The sequence below is a fragment of the Chlorocebus sabaeus genome, chromosome X (genome assembly GCF_047675955.1).
Source record: "Chlorocebus sabaeus isolate Y175 chromosome X, mChlSab1.0.hap1, whole genome shotgun sequence".
NCBI classification, from domain to species: Eukaryota; Metazoa; Chordata; class Mammalia; order Primates; family Cercopithecidae; genus Chlorocebus; species Chlorocebus sabaeus.
Genome location: NC_132933.1, coordinates 49,468,042 through 49,484,240, shown reverse-complemented (window position 1 = coordinate 49,484,240; position 16,199 = coordinate 49,468,042). Strand labels below are relative to the sequence as shown.

Sequence of the window (16,199 nt, the reverse complement as noted above, 5' to 3'; positions counted from 1 at the left end):
ACAAAACCTACATTCCCATTTCTTTTCATGACCTTTTGTAAATTACAGAAACTCATGCTGCTTTTTAAATATGCCTTGTACATATCATTTCTCTTGTATCCAGAAGTTTTAGTTGTACATGTTTACTATAATGTTAACTCTCAGTAGCCCTGATTATTATTGAATAACCCAGCAGGTAAGTAATTTTACATATGTATCAGATGTAGAGCCCAGGACAAAGGGCAATGCCTGGAATCAGGCCTCCCCATGAACCTCTAAAGGTTTAAATTTAAAGACATAAGTTCCCAGACAAGCGGGTATGAAAAGTATTACAGAAGTAACTGTTTAATGACCTTAAACCATCTGATAGAGACAGTATCTGACCAGTAGACTCAAACTGTCTAATTTAAGTTTCACAGACATTTTTCATTTGATTTAACAATACTTTTCAAGTATTTGAATTTACCATAGTTTATTGAGGTCTCCTGAACTTGAAAAGTATTTGACCTGGTTATTTAATTTATGAGTACTCATTAATGTTTAAGTTCACTTGGTACCATGGGTAGCCAATATATAGACATATGCATAGACATATACATATATGTAGGCATAATATATAAAATTGACCTGCACACATGTGTGTATCTAAAAGCCAAAGAGGTCAAGGGTATCATCTGAAAGAGGGTAGAGCTTTAGACTTGAAAGGAATCTGTCCACTTGCTGCTTTTGGAGTTCAGTGAGGAAACACCGAAGTTTTATCCCCCAAAAGGAGTGTGTGGAGCCTTATCTGTTTTCCTTATGGGATCCCAGGCTGTTGCAAAGGAAAAAAAAAGGTTTTTGGTCCTCTCACATGGCATCGGGGTTGTCAAGAGAAAGGAGGGACAGACAGAAGTAAATGGAGAAATAGACAAAGGGAGCACATATCCTTAACAGGGTGCTGGAAGAGAGGAATTTAATTGGCCGAGAATTTTTTACAGAGAACAGAGGCTTTAAAACTCTCTGTCTCTGTCTCTGTCTCTGTCTCTCTCTCTCTCTCTCTCTCTGTGTGTGTGTGTGTGTGTGTGTATGTGTGTGATTGTGTGTATCTTTTATTTTTCACACTTCAAGTTCTGGGGTAGTTGTGCAGAACTTGCAGTTTTGTTACATAGGTATACATGTGCCATGGTGGTTTGCTGCACCCCTCAACCCGTCACCTACATTAGATATTTCTCCTAATGCTGTCCCTCCCCTAGCCCCCCAACCCCTAACAGGTTGTGTCCATGTGCTTTCATTGCTCCCTGTGTCCATGTGCTTTCATTGCTCAATTCCCACTTATGAGTGAGAACACGCAGTGTTTGGTTTTTCTCTTACTGTGTTAGTTTGTGGAGAATGATGGTTTCCAGCTTCGTCCATGTCCCTACAAAGGAAATGAACACATCCTTTTTATGGCTGCATAGTATTCCATGGTGTATATGTGCCACATTTTCTTTATCTAGTCTATCATTGGTGGACATTTGGGTTGGTTCCAAGTCTTTGCTATTGTGAATAGTGCCGCTATAAATGTACATGTGCATGTGTCTTTATGGTAGAATGATACATAATTCTTTGGGTATATACCCAGTAATGAGATTGTTGCATCAAATGGTATTTCTAGTTCTAGATCATTGAAAAATTGTCACAGTGTCTTCCACAATGGTTGAACTAATTTACACTCCCACCAACAGTGTAAAAGCATTCCTATTTCTCCACGTCCTCTCCAGCATCTGTGGTTTCCTGACATTTTACTGATCTCCATTCTAACTGGCATGAGATGGTATCTCATTGTGGATTTGATGTGCATTTCTCTCATGACAAGTGATGATGAGCATTTTTTCATGTTTGTTGGCTGCATAAATGCCTTCTTTTGAGAAGTGTCTGTTCATATCCTGTGCCCACTTTTTGATGGGGTTGTTTTTTTTTTTTTCTTGTAAATTTGTTTAAGGTCTTTGTAGATTCTGGATATTAGCTCTTTGTCAGATGGAAAGATTGCAAACATTTTCTGCCATTCTGTAGGTTTCTTGTTAACTCTGATGGTAGTTTCTTTTGCTGTGCAGAAGCTCTTTTTGTATAAGGTGTAAGTAAAGGGTCCAGTTTCAGTGTTCTGCATATGACTAGCCAGTTTTCCCAACACCATTTGTTAAATAGGGAATCTTTTTCCCATCACTTGTTTGTGTCAAGTTTGTCAAAGATTGGATGGTTGTAGATGTGTGGTGTTATTTCTGAGGCCTCTGTTCTGTTTCATTGGTCTATGTATCTGTTTTGGCACCAGTACCGTGCTGTTTTGGTTACCATAGCCTTTAGTATAGTTTAAAGTCAGATAGCATGATGCCTCCAGCTTTCTTCTTTTTGCTTAGAATTGTCTTGGCTATGCAGGCTCTTTTTTGGTTCCATATGAACATTAAAGTAGTTTTTTCCAATTCTGTGAAGCAAGTCAATGGTAGCTTGATGTGGACAGCATTGAATCTATAAATTACTTTGGGCAGTATATGGCCATTTTCGTGATATTGATTCTTCCTATCCATGAGCATGGAGTGTTTTTCCATTTGTTTGTGTCCTTTCTTATTTCCTTGAGCAGTAGTTAGTAGTTCTCCTTGAAGAGGTCCTTCACATCCCTTGTAAGTTGCATTCTTAGGTATTTTATTCTCTTAGTTGCAATTGTGAATGGGAGTTCACTCATGATTTGGCTCTCTGTTTGTCCGTTATTGGTGTGTAAGAATGCTTATGATTTTGCACATTGATTTTGTATCCTGAGACTTTGCTGAGGTTGCTTATTAGATTAAGAAGATTTTGGGCTGAGATGACGGGGTTTTCTAAATATACCATCACGTCATCTGTACACAGAGACAATTTGACTTCCTCTCTTCCTAATTGAATACCCTTTATTTCCTTCTCTTGCTTGATTGCCCTGGCCAGAACTTCCATTACTATGTTCAATAGGAGTGGTGACGAGGGCATCCTTGCATTGTGCCAGTTTTCAAAGGGAATGCTTCCAGTTTCTGTCCCATTGGTATAATATTGACATAACTAGCTCTTATTATATTGAGATAGGTTCCATCAATACCTAGTTTACTGAGAGTTTTTAGTATGATGGGATGTTGAATTTTGTCAAAGGCCTTTTCTGAATCTATTGAGATAGTCATGTGTTTTTAAAATTATTATTAATACTTTAAGTTCTAGGCTACATGTGCAACACGTGCAGGTTTGTTACATATGTATACATGTGCCATGTTGGTGTGCTGCACCCATTAACTCATCATTTACATTAGGTATATCTCCTAATGCTATCCCTCGCCCCTCCCCACAATAGGACCCCGTGTGTGATGTTCCCCTTCTTGTGTCCAAGTGATCTCATTGTTCAATTCCCACCTATGAGTGAGAACATGCGGTATTTGGTTTTCTGTTCTTGTGATAGTTTGCTGAGAATGATGGTTTCCAGCTGCACCCATGTCCCTACAAAGGACACAAACTCATCCTCTTTTATGGCTGCATAGTATTCCATGGTGTATATGTGCCACATTTTCTTAATTCAGTCTGTCACTGATGGACATTTGGGTTGATTCCAAGTCTTTGCTATTGTGAATAGTGCCGCAATAAACATACGTGTGCATGTGTCTTTATAGCAGCATGACTTATAATCCTTTGGGTATATCCCCAGTAATGGGATGGCTGGGTCAAATGGTATTTCTAGTTCTAGATCCTTGAGGAATCACCACACTGTTTTCCATAATGGTTGAACTAGTTTACAGTCCCATCAACAGTGTAAAAGTGTTCCTATTTCTCCACATCCTCTCCAGCACCTGTTGTTTCCTGATTTTTTTAATGATTGCCATTCTAACTGGTGTGAGATGGTATCTCATTGTGGTTTTGATTTGCATTTCTCTGATGGCGAGTGATGATGAGCATTTTTTCATGTGTCTGTTGGCTGTATGAATGTCTTCTTTTGAGAAGTGTCTGTTCATATCTTTTGCCCAATCATGTGTTTTTGTCATTGATTCTGTTTATGTGATGAATTACTTTTATCGATTTGCGTATGTTAAACCAGCCTTGCATCCCAGGTATGAATCTGACTTCATTGTGGTAAATAAGCTTTCTGATATGCTGCTGGATTTGGTTTGTCAGTATTTTATTGAGGATTTTGGCATCAATGTTCATCAGGGATATTGGTCCGAAATTTTCTACTTTTGTTGTTGTTGTGTCTCTGCCAGGTTTTGGTATCAGGATGATACTGGCCTCAAAAAATGAATTAGGGAGGAGTCCCTCTTTTTCTGTTGTTTGGAATAGTTTCGGAAGGAATGGTACAAGCTCCTCTTTGTACCTCTGGTAGAATTTGGCTGTGAATCTGCCTGATCCTGGTCTTTTTTAAGTTGGTAGGCTATTATTTACTGCCTCAGTTTCAGAACTTGATATTGGTTCACTCAGGGATTCGAGTTCTTCTTGGTTTAGACTTGGGAGGGTGTATGTGTCCAGGAATTTATCCATTTCTTCTAGATTTTCCAGTTTACGTTTATAGCAGTGTTTATAGTATTTTCTGATGTAGTTTGTATTTATGTGAAATCAGTGGTGATATCCCCTAATGAATGTAATTTAACTTGAGTACCCCAGTAAAGAAAGCATCTTTAAGTGGAATAGAGATGAGAGGTTAGGAGTCCATTTCATGTATTTGGTGGGGCAGGGGCAGGGGCATCGGGACACACAACTGAACCCATAGGACATAGGAATCCTGAGTTGTAGATGTGAGTATCTCCAGCCTCTTCCAGTATGTCAGGAGAACACTGATGACTGATGGAAAGAAATAAGGTGAGCCCTACCCATGTTTTTTAAAGTCTACTTGAATGTTCAGTAATTTCATTATACATATCGTATATATGCATATATATATCATACATATTCATATATATGTATATGTGTGTGTGCGTGTGTGTGTGTGTGTGTGTGTGTGTGTGTGTATTTGGCCTTTTCCAGCTCAAAAGGGAGAGAAGATACTCTGTGATTTCAATCCTCAGAAATGTATGACTATTTGCTTTAAAGTCTTAGATTTGGCTACTTTTGTCAAGTGTTTCATTTGCACTTTTATAATAACTTGTAAACTCCACCATTCAGTAGCATGTACAAACCCGTAAGGGACCTCACTGTCAGCAAAACCACGCGATCAACGTTGAATAATCTCCAAAAATGAACGCCTTTCTGTAGCCCGTCAGAAGGAGCTTAGGACCCTTCAGGAGAGACAAAACACAAAGGTTCTTTGACTTTGGTAGACTCCTGTGATGTCAAATAAATGAATGGGGGTAAGAGAGGATACTAGGGGAAGCATCCCTGAGTAGCCCAGGCATGAAGGGCACAATGCTTGATCGAGGACTGGGAATAAGTGTCTGTATTTTTAAGGCCTAAATCACAAGAATTCTGCTGGGACATGATACCTTCAGGACTCTCCTTGGGATCATGAGGGTGAAGATTTAGGATGATGACCCACTTCAGAATATTCATTACTTATTTTTATTCTGGGAAATTAAACAAGTATCATGAAACAACTTGGAAAAACAATTCTTTTCCTAAGCAGACCAGGAGAAACTACCACAATTCAACTGCAAGTCAATCCCTCTGTGTGGTGCCTTGAATTTGTCTTAAACTATTGGAAAGCAAAGGATCTCTGCAGACATGTGCACACTTTACAAAACAGAACTCTGCACATCAGAGGAAAAAAACCATAATTTCTCCACAAATCACTTAATTTCTATCATGTTCATTTCTGTTGCTTCAAAATGCCAGTGTTTGTCTATACAACATTAAAAAATGCATCAGAAGCGGGCTGTTGACGTGAAGCCTGGAAGCTCAAAGCTGACTGACGCTAATGAAATTTAGGAAGGAGATGAGGGAAATGAGGTTCAATGTGGAAGATCCAAGGGGAGTTGAGGACATCTGATTGTTCACTTCAGTGGTTGCAGGAGGAAAATGGACACCTAGGGAGCCTTCATGATCTGCTGGTGAGGTTTATGGAAAAGACAACCTAAAAGGAAATGGCTTTACTGCTTCTGTGGCAAAGTATAACTGTCAACCTGGAGAACAGATGTATTAATACGACAAATGTAACCCACCAGGTTGTTTTTCACAAAAGGACCCATATTACGGAAGTCATTTAAATATCTAGGGCCCGGCGCAGTGCCTGTAATCCTACCAGTTTAGGAGTCCAAGGTGGATGAATCCATTGAGTTCAGGAGTTCAAGATCAGCCAGGGCAACATGGAGAAACCCGTCTCTACCAAAAATACAAAAATACACACACAGACACACAAAAATTAGCCTGGCACAGTGACACATGCCTGCAGTCTCAGCTTCTTATGGGGCTGAGGTAGGAGAATCGCTTGAACCCAGGATGTCCAGGCTACAGTGAGGCGAGATGGCGTCATTGCACCGCAGCCCGGGTGACAAAGTGAGATTGTACGTTACAAAAACACACACACACACACACACATACAGAATATAAATATAAATATATATATATATAAAAAATGCAAAAATATATAAAACATGCAAATATATATAATATATAAAAAATAAATAAGTATCTTAGCAGTCACCCATCCTTAGAATGTATTTGTTTTTGATGACATAAGTACATCACACAGTTCAAGAGCCAATACCTCTCCAAGCTCCCTAGAAACTGAAGTTGTTACTGTAACTAGTTCTAATATTTCTGATCCTGTCTGTTCTTTACCAGGTTGTAGTCTCTTCTCTCTAGAAATGCCCGTCTTCATGACTTAAAACTACCACATCGTTGGGATGATGGAAAAGTCCAATCAGAGGAGTCCAAGACCCACTCTCCACTGGCTCAGTCCATGAAGACCCTGCGGCTCCTGGGCCATGGCCATTGGCCCACAGGGCTTGTTGAAACAGCGTGGGATAAGGTCGCTCCTGCAGTTCTCACTCCCTAAATTCCTCCGGTGACCTGAAACCTGTCCTCTCTAGGACGCTGAGATGTGTGCTGTCGTAGGCTCCCTAGAGATGGATGGATTGTCACTGGAGTGTCGGATTTTAGGGGAGCCCTGAAAGAGGAGGTTGATGAGGGAATTCGGAACACTCGTGGGCCCCAAATCTGGAGGTTCAGCTACTGAGACCAGGTTCTAGTCAAGTGCCTATTAACAAGTACTGATTCCCCATATTCTCCTTACTGTCGTTCTGTGTGTCTGTTTATGTATGGCCAGAGCCCCAGAAGGGAGAAAGAGCGTCTATAATGGTTAGAAACTTCATGCCACTTAAGGGCAATCACTGCAGCATGGAGAAGGAGGATCCACCAAATGGGAGAGGTCACCCTGCTAGCAATAGGTCCAATGGAAAACCACTCGAGAGCCTACCACTTTGACCCAGAGAGTAAAGGACCTCTTCTTACACACATGCTTTGTGTGTGCCACCCAGCAGCATCTCAAGAAGTGGGATGGAGTCTGAGGCAGGTGGATCACTTGAGTCCTGGAGTTCGAGATCAGCCTGGGCACCATGGAGAAACCCGACTCTACCAAAAATACAAGAGTACACACACACAAAAATAGCCAGGGGCAGTAACACATGCCTGCAGTCCCAGCTTATTGTGGGGCTGAGGTAGGAAAATCGCTTGAACCCAGGAGGTCGAGGCTGCAGTGAGCCTAGATGGCGCCACTGCGCCCCGGCCGTGCGACAAAGTGAGACCCTACCATAAAAAAATAAAAAAATATATAAAAAGTGTGTTGGGCATTTGCTCTGCGGCAGGTTAGTGTCCAGGAGCAGGTCAACAGACACCCAGTGTGATTCCCAAGCAACGGGACCATCAAATCGCCTCCGAGCCTAGGAGGTTTGCTGATAGGCTCCCTGCATGGCAATTCATTCCGTCAGATGTGGAGTTGGTGGCCCGTGATGTCAGCCATGCGGTGACTACAATAGACCCTCCCGCTGGTGGTCAACCGTCATTGTCTTTTCCTCAATCCACTGGCAGTTGCCTCCGAGATGGCTGAGCCTTCCTCTGAGACGACCTCCGACAAAGGCCTGAGCGCCAAGGAGCCCAAAGCGGCCGACGCCACTATGGCTCACAAGCAGAAGAAAAAGACAAGCAGCTGATATGTCTGGGTTTTGACCTTTTCTTGTTTGTTTTGTTTTCTGTAAAGTAAAAGTACCTTTTCAGTTAAGTTTCACCAAGATTATGACACAACCAAGGATGCATGAGGTGTCTCCAAAGAGGTGGAAAGTAGATTTCACCAGGACCAGAATTGCCCCAAACCCCGGAGACAGCTCAAAGAGAAAAGAAAGTTTTGCTAGCCTTTAAGAGGATACATCCGACATATTTCTCCCACCAAATTTTCTAGGGTCTTAGATTCTCAGCTATCTCCACATGAAAGCCAAAGGGTCTCATGTGCCCCCATTGCAGGTGAAGGAAGACAGGAAGTCAAAAGAAATCCAAGAAAGGGAAAAGGGTCAATAAGAAATCGATACTCCTCAAACGTCACACCAATATCCAACGAAGAGGGTCTGGTTTCCTGACCAGCAATGCAACAACCCACGGCGTCGAGGCAGAAGTGCAGAATTTGAACTCGAAGGGCGCAAGGTGGAGTGAGTGGCCTTTGTTGTTATTCCCACATGGGGCAGTTTGAGCAGACACAGGAGGTTATCTTTGTTTTGGTCAGACTTTTTGCTCTTCACTTTTGTCAAGCCAAGTTTTAAGGCGACCTGCCACACCATGATGTGTCTTTTTATATATTTAACCTTTTTTTGTCAATCGGTTAGGATGAGAAATCTCAAAATTCCTTTTAATATAACACAGAAGGTTAACTCAATCTGTTGGCCATTGACAATCAGAATTCTCAATAGTGTACTGAAGTTCAATAGTGACTGGATGCCATACCCTCTTCAGAGGAGAAGTAATTTCAAATATTGCCCCTGTTCCCAGACATAGGCTAAGATAACAAATGACTCGTGGCATTGCAGTTTGCCGGCACGTGCTAGCTAGACCAGCGGTCCCCAACCTTTCTGGCGCCAGTGACCGGTTTCAGGAAAGACAATTTTTCCACAGAACGGCATTGGGGGGATGGTTTTGGGATGACCCAAGTGCATTGCACTTATTGTGCATTTTATGCCTGTTATTATTATATTGTAATGTGTAATGAAGTAATTTTACAACTCACCATAACTGAGAATCAGTGGGAGCCCTGAGCCTGTTTTCCTGCAACTAGACGGTCCCATATCGGGGTGATGGGGGACAGTGACAGGTCATCAGTCATAAGAATTCCATGAGGAGTGTGCAACCTAAAATCCCTCAGTCCCCAATACATCTATTAGACTCCTGACCCCTCATCTCTCTCCTACTTGAAGGTAGGTCCTTTACTGGGGTACTCAAGTTCAATTACATTCATTAGGGTGTGCTCTAACCAAAATGACTTGAATGCATTGTGCATACCAAAAGGGGAAATTCAGGCACAGAGACATGTGTCCAGGGAAGAAAATGTGAAGTGGCATGGGGAGAAGTGGGCCATTTACAAGCCAAGGAAAGATTCCTGGAAGAGTTCCTTCCCTCTTACTACTCAGAAGGAACCAACCCAACTGGTGCTTTGATTTGGACTTCCAGCCTGCCAAAACGTGTACAATAAATTTCTGCTGTTTATGCTGCCAGGTTTTTGTTACTTTGTCAGAATAGGCCTAGCAAACTACTAGAGATTCTGTTGCCAAGCGGTGGCATGATGTGATAAAGAACATCCGAAAGATTGGAAGAGGCCTCGGAACTAGGTAATGCATACAGGCTGGAAGCGTTTTGACGTGCATGACACAAGAAGCCTAGAGTGCCTTTAGGAACCGGCAGGGGGAAATATGAACACCAAATGCAACCGAAACGAGGGCTAAGAAAGAATTCTTTGTTGTAGAGAAAGGATCTCTGACTTAGAGAATACGTATATCATGATCGCCAAAATGTGTGTTAAAGGTGCTTGTGGTGTGTTTTCAGACAGAGACTAGGAAGAGGTTATTGGAAGCATGAGAAAAGGCGATCCTAGTTTTACAGTGGCAAAGGTTTGGGCTGTATTATGTTCTGAGTGTCTTTGAGGAAAGTAGAAATTGTAAGTGATGAACTTGCACATGTAGCTGATTTCTAGTGTTGGAGCTCAGGGCACTATACTCCAAAATGAGGGGTTCAGAAGTAGTTTCAGGTGAAAAAGATTTTCTCTGACGTTCTTGGTCCTCCTGTCTCTCAGTCCCATTCAGCTGCGGGGGCTAAACAGAGAGACCAGAATCTCTCTTCCCGAAGATGGGCCTGAGAAACCAGAAGCTCTTTTTTCTAATTTTGTAATGTTTTCACATTTTCATGTAAAAACTGTTCATGAAGAAATGATCTAACCTATCTTGTTTGAATGGAAGTCACAAGACTCCCATTCCAGAGAGAATCCTGCCCCGTATCTGGGAGGAAGGACTGTGTGCTCAGATAGGCCAAGCAGAGTCTAGAAGGACCGGCCTTGCCAGGTTTCCCCCACTCCATCTATTAGCATGAGATCATAGCCTTTTTGTCCCATCGTATTTCTACACAACTGTCCGTACTCCTTTGAGTCCAGGCATAAAAATAGATCATTTCCCATGTATCTTCGGCTATTAACACTAAAGGCTCCTGGGGATGCACTCGAATGAGCTGGTATGCCTTATGTCCTATGGATCTGCCTTTTGTGACTTGAGTTTTCAGCGAAACTTAGGAGGACCAGGGGGAGTCTTGGCCAATACACTGCCACCTGAGTGAAGTGTTTAGGATTTGAACTGGTTACTGTTAGATGCGTATAATAAATGGGAGAGAAGAGGGAGAAATTAGCCAAGGAAGCACGGAGGAAAAGGGAGCCAGCATTGGATGATTCAGAAGGTACTCGAAGTATGCAGATAACTGGCCCTGGAAACAGGTGCGAGGGTGTGCCTGGAAAATCATTAGCCTAAAAGGAGAGGCATGTGTCTCACGGATCCAATCAACCATCTCCACAGAAGTTAGGAATTGAGATATGGGAGATACGGATATTCAAGGAAGATCTGTAGACAACTTCTTGTCTGATAGCCTGGTCTCATGTGTATTCCATGGGAAGCCAACGATTTTTTGAGAATTTTATACCAGAAAAATGTTGCCAGACTGGACTGAATGGGGACAAAAATGGGATGAAATGAAAGGAGGCTGTTGGAGTTCCTGGATTGTACCTGCAAGAAAGGGACTGACTGAGGTACCCAGCTGTGACCATTTCTTCATTTTCGAGACGGGGAAGTAGGACTCCAAAGTTGGATCAGAGGTTGGCGTGGCCTTCACTTCCCCCACGAACCAGGGACACGTTACTAGGGGACTGGGACATCTCTCTCTTGGTCCCAGAAACGGAGGTCACCTCCTGAGTTCCAGGCATTTGTCCCACCTCCTCGGTTTCAGAGGGATGGGCTGAAGCAGCCCAGGCTGGAGGGAGAGCCCCCACCCCGCTGCCCAGCGCTTAGGGTGTGAAGCTGTTACCCCATTGGGCCTCAAGGACAGAGCATTGAGCCCAAGCAGAATCTCTTCCATCCTTAGAATGTAACGGAATTTGCTCCCACTAGGTTTCCACAGTGCTTAGGGTCCATAAACTTCGGTAGTTTTTCAGATTTCTTACTTTTGGTATGATAAGCCCTATCCGGTACCTGTCCCACAACTGTCTTTCAGAAGCAGATACCTTCTCTAGCTTCAGAGGTGCAGTGGTGGAGAAACTTCCCGTCTCAGCATGAGTCATACCTGGAGACTCACCCATTCCAGATATAGAAGTTTATCAAGTGAGATATTGGAGAATTGACGTTGGACTGAGTTAAGTCTTTGGGGATATCGTGATGAAATAAATGTATTTTCTATGTGAGGACGTTAATTTGTGCTGCTGAGTGGATGCAGATGATATACTAGTATGGATGGAGTTGTGTCTCCCTAAAATTCACAGGCAGAACTCCTGGCCCCCAGTGTTTTAGAATGTGACCTTATTTATTGCATTGGGAGTTATACCTGACGTAAATGACGAGTTGATGGGTGCTGACGAGTTGATGGGTGCAGCACACCAACATGGCACAAGTATACATATGTAACAAACCTGCACGTTATGCACATGTACCCTGGAACTTAAAGTATAATAATAATAAAAAAGAAAAGAAAAGAAAAAAAAAACAAAAAAAACAATTCACTCTTCTTCATATGGAACCATAAATTTTGTAATAAATTTGTAATCAAATTGTAATAAATTTTGTAACAAAATGGTAACAAAAAAAAAAAAAAAAGAATGTGACCTTATTTGGAGAGAGTCTCTACACAGGTCATCTGGTTACAGTGAAGTTATAAGGGTTGACTCTACGCAACAGGATTGGTCTCCTTACAAAAAGGTGACAATTGGTATCCCGAACTGTGAGATAAAAAATATGTAGTGTTTATGTCAGCCAGTCTCTGGAATATTTTTCAGCGGCCCTAGAAAAGTAACAGAATACACCTCCATCAACAGCATTAAAAGCATACAACCCATGGAAGAACCAAAGAAGTACACCCATCTAATCACAAGTTTCCCCTTCAACTCCCATTGAACATCCCTGGACAACTAACTCTTCCTAGTTCAGACCAGGAAACCTGATCACACATTGGGCTGTGGCTCCTCGGCTGCCGGTGCCTCCCTGGCTGACACGGATCCGAGTGGAGCTTGTGCTGCTCCACTGGACAGCATTCCATCATCCCCATGATGCATAGAGGCCAGTCATGAAGATTTTCTTAAACAAAAGATTCTAGCCTGAAGAAGAGCAGAATCAGATAAATCTAAACAAGTGAGATTTCATTACGAGGGAACCTAGAATAGGCATTGTTCCTTAAACTTTTTGAGGAGTAGTTTTCTCTGTGCCGGGTTTGGGTCCTTGCTTATATTTTCAAATGAACTCCAGCTTACAGGGAAGGCTGATCAAATGCTCGACTGTACTATCTTTATCCCATTCATGCTATTTTCCCTACATTGATACTTCTTATTTGTTGTTTGGGCAGTTAAGCTCTTTCCCGTAGTTTGTGTTTCCTTAAGTCACAGCATGACAGCACGACTGCTCACTAGGTTCCCCTTCCACTCAGTCACCCACAGAAATGCTGTATCAAATGTGTGAGCTTCCACTTCCAATCTTCACATCAATCCACCCCTTTCCTCTTTCTTCCTATAATTCACCAGTGTCAGTCCCCTTGCCCCCTCACTCTTCACTCCCCACAAGCAAGTCAGATTTCATTGTTGACCCTGTTTTACTAATGGCCCTCTTTGATTTCTGAATTTACAAAGGGAAAACACATATTCCAGGGTAAAATATCCCAGTGGATTTGGTTTCTCAAAAGGACTTGTCTAATTACACACATGTGCAAGGGTAACTTCAGAAATTTATTTGTAGGTCTTAATTCACAGAAACATTGGCACTTTACAGCAAAACAATTAGCATAATGAGAAATAAGTCACTGAGTGAGATGTGGTGTTTTGGACCAGCTACACAGCTCTATCTCTGCAAAGAAACAGGGTTCTGCCAAGACTCTTTGGTTTGGCAAGTGTTGTTCTGGACTTGTAGGAACATTTGGCGGCACCATCCAGAGGGATTTACTTGCAGCTGATTTTGTGGGGTTTTTGTTGGTCTCCTTGTGCAGTAAGCACAGCTTCAACTATTTTCATAACGTTTCTCTTCAACTGTTTTCATAACATTTTTCTAACAATCTGGAAAAACAGAAAGTAACAAATCCCAATGAGGGGACTTCTTGGTTCTACATCCTTTCTCTGTGGATCCCAAGCGGGGCTCTGGAGGTGACCTTCCCCCTTTCCCATCTGCAGTACTCAGGGAAGATCTGGCTACTATCCTGCCCTGAACCCATTTCCCTCTTGACCAAGGATTCCTCTTTAAATGGTGGAATAATCTATGTGGCTATGTGTTGGGCCCTCTGGGGTGGTTCTTTCCCACTTCGGATGGGCTCAAGAAAATTTTGATTTTTGGCATTTATCCAGCTTTTGTTTCATGGTTTGACTGAGAGTGCCATCCTTTACTGGTTTTGACATATGAAGGAGAAGGGGTGTTTATGAGATGTTTCAAAGTTCACAGGAAACATTTAACAAAAATGGCCATAGATTGAGCTTCAAGGCACAACATAATAAATTCCTGTGAGTTACAATCCCAGAGTATGTTCTCTTGTCCACATCCTTAGGGACTGGAAATCAATTGAAAAGGAAAGCAATGGGAAAGTCAGCACCTGCTCTGAAATTCAGCAATACACTTATAGAAAAAAATGCTAAAAATACCAAGACTTGGGACCCGGAAGAGAGAACAACGAATGGTAGCCTATATTAATATTAACAAGAATATTAATATGCCAATCTCTTGAGGAAATAAGCATTATCCGACTTCTACTAATGGCTGCCAATGCTCTGTATGACTTGATGTTAGGGACAAGGAACATAGATTAATCTAAGCTTTGGATTCATATCCCTAAAAGACCATGATTACAAACACTGCAAACAGAAACATCAGGTAAAGAATCACACTGCCGTTCCTTTAAACACCGGGTTGAATATCACAGGAAGGCTGCCGTGGGTTCAGCTTGGGTCACTCCCCCCACATTGGGACAATGACTGTTGCTCATAGACTGCAGGTCACTCATTGGCTGCACCGCTGTACACTAAGGCATGAGCTGTTCTGTGGACACTCAGTAATCCTACTGACACATACCTGGAAGTAAGGAAGGTTTCTGTTCAAAAAGAAATGAAAAAATTATTGTCAGAGCAAACAGAGAATGAATTGCAATTGTGATCTCAGAGTCGGGGAAGCTGGAAAATGAATGGATTCTTGAAAATTTTATTTAGCTACATATACACTGTAACTGGGCCTCGTTTGCTTATTTACATGGATTCATGATGAGGGAGGTGCTGAACACGTTTAGGAGGGTTACCTCTCTTCTTATGTCAGCGTATTCACTTTCTCTGTTGCCATATCGCACATAATGAAGTTCTGGAAAGTTCCACCATACAGTCGTAGGAGAATGAGAGTGAAAAAGGTAAACATCAGGACCTTGATAATATCATCATAAAATAACCGAGAAAGATAACTAATAAAAACGGCCATTTAGGAAACCGAGGAAATGAAACCCGATCACGGAAACACCCCCTACTTTTCCTTGGAGCATATTGCACTACAGATATATTGGAGTTGACAGTGTTCTGCACAGTGGGAAAAATGCTTGATAAACCACAGGACGCCACATGCCCCCCACGCCGGCAGGGTGCCACCCACCCCAACCTCCGGTGGGGTCCCCTCCCTTGGCGAGCCACTGGTCTTTAGGGCCACGTGCAGAGGCTCTGAAGAGAGCCTTTGGGTTTCCCGGGTGCTCAGGTGCTCCTGAGACAGCGCACTTGCTTTTGGTGTACCTGAGGGCGGCATTCGTGCCCTGGGCCTCAGCGAGCTTGCCCATCTTCCCCGGCAGCAGTAGGCGCACGGCCACCTGGATGTCCCGGGAGGTGATGGTCACACGCTTGGCGTAGCGGGCCAGGCGACCAGCCTCGGTGGCGATGCGGTCCAATATGTCATGGACCATAGAATCCATGACACTCACGGACTCCGGGGAAAGGCTGAGGCCCTGGTGAACCTGCTTCAGCACCTGGGGGAAATAGGCGGCAAAGCTGTCCCCGAAGCTGTCCCTGTGGCGGTTGGCATGGCGCCTGCGGGAACCTCGGAGCCCTCTCGTCTTCTTCTGGACGGTCGTGGAGTTGGCCTCTTTGGGCTCTTGGATGCTCTGGTCTTCCTCAGAGGTCGTCTTAGAGGAAGCCTCAGCCATGGCGGAGGCAGCGGCCATTAGATGGCAAGACCAGACAGTGACGGTTGTGGACCAGGGAAGGGGGGCACTTTGGTATGGCTGCCTGGCTCTACGTCACAGTCCAACTCGACGTCTGATTGGATGAAGTGTCACCCAGGGAGCCTGTCAACGATCCTCCCTCCATTGAAGGTGATTGGATGATCCTGTTGCTTGGCATCATGTTAGCCAATCACAGAGGGCGTCTGCCGGCCTCAGCAGCCCCTGATACCTACCTCAGACAAAGGAACACAGAGGCTTGCTCTGTCGCCCAGGCTGGAGTGCAGTGGTGCGATCTCAGTTCATTGCAACCTCTGCCTCCTGGTTTCAAGCGATGCTCCCTCTTCAGCCACCCAAGTAGCTTGGACTAGAGGCGTGTGCCACCA

At 43.2% G+C, this 16,199-nt stretch overlaps 2 protein-coding genes across 2 annotated transcripts in view; one reads left to right on the top strand and one right to left on the bottom strand.

Moving 5' to 3' along the window:
* The window catches only part of LOC103232430 (histone H2B type W-T), a 33,780-nt gene extending 24,572 nt beyond the window's left edge, over positions 1-9,208 (top strand). Inside the window, exon 7 of the transcript XR_012091923.1 lies at positions 8,386-9,208. The gene's annotated coding sequence lies outside the window, so the exon portion shown is untranslated. The remainder of the gene's footprint in view (positions 1-8,385) is intronic.
* Positions 9,209-14,878: 5,670 nt separating this feature from the next.
* On the bottom strand, positions 14,879-15,831 carry LOC103232427 (histone H2B type F-M). The gene is made up of 2 exons (XM_007992437.3): positions 15,392-15,831; positions 14,879-14,975 (listed from the first exon to the last, which is right to left on the bottom strand). Exons 1-2 carry the CDS (start codon positions 15,814-15,816, stop codon positions 14,939-14,941), a joined length of 462 nt encoding a protein of 153 aa, XP_007990628.3. The 5' UTR covers positions 15,817-15,831; the 3' UTR covers positions 14,879-14,938.
* Between the last annotated feature and the right edge of the window lie 368 nt (positions 15,832-16,199).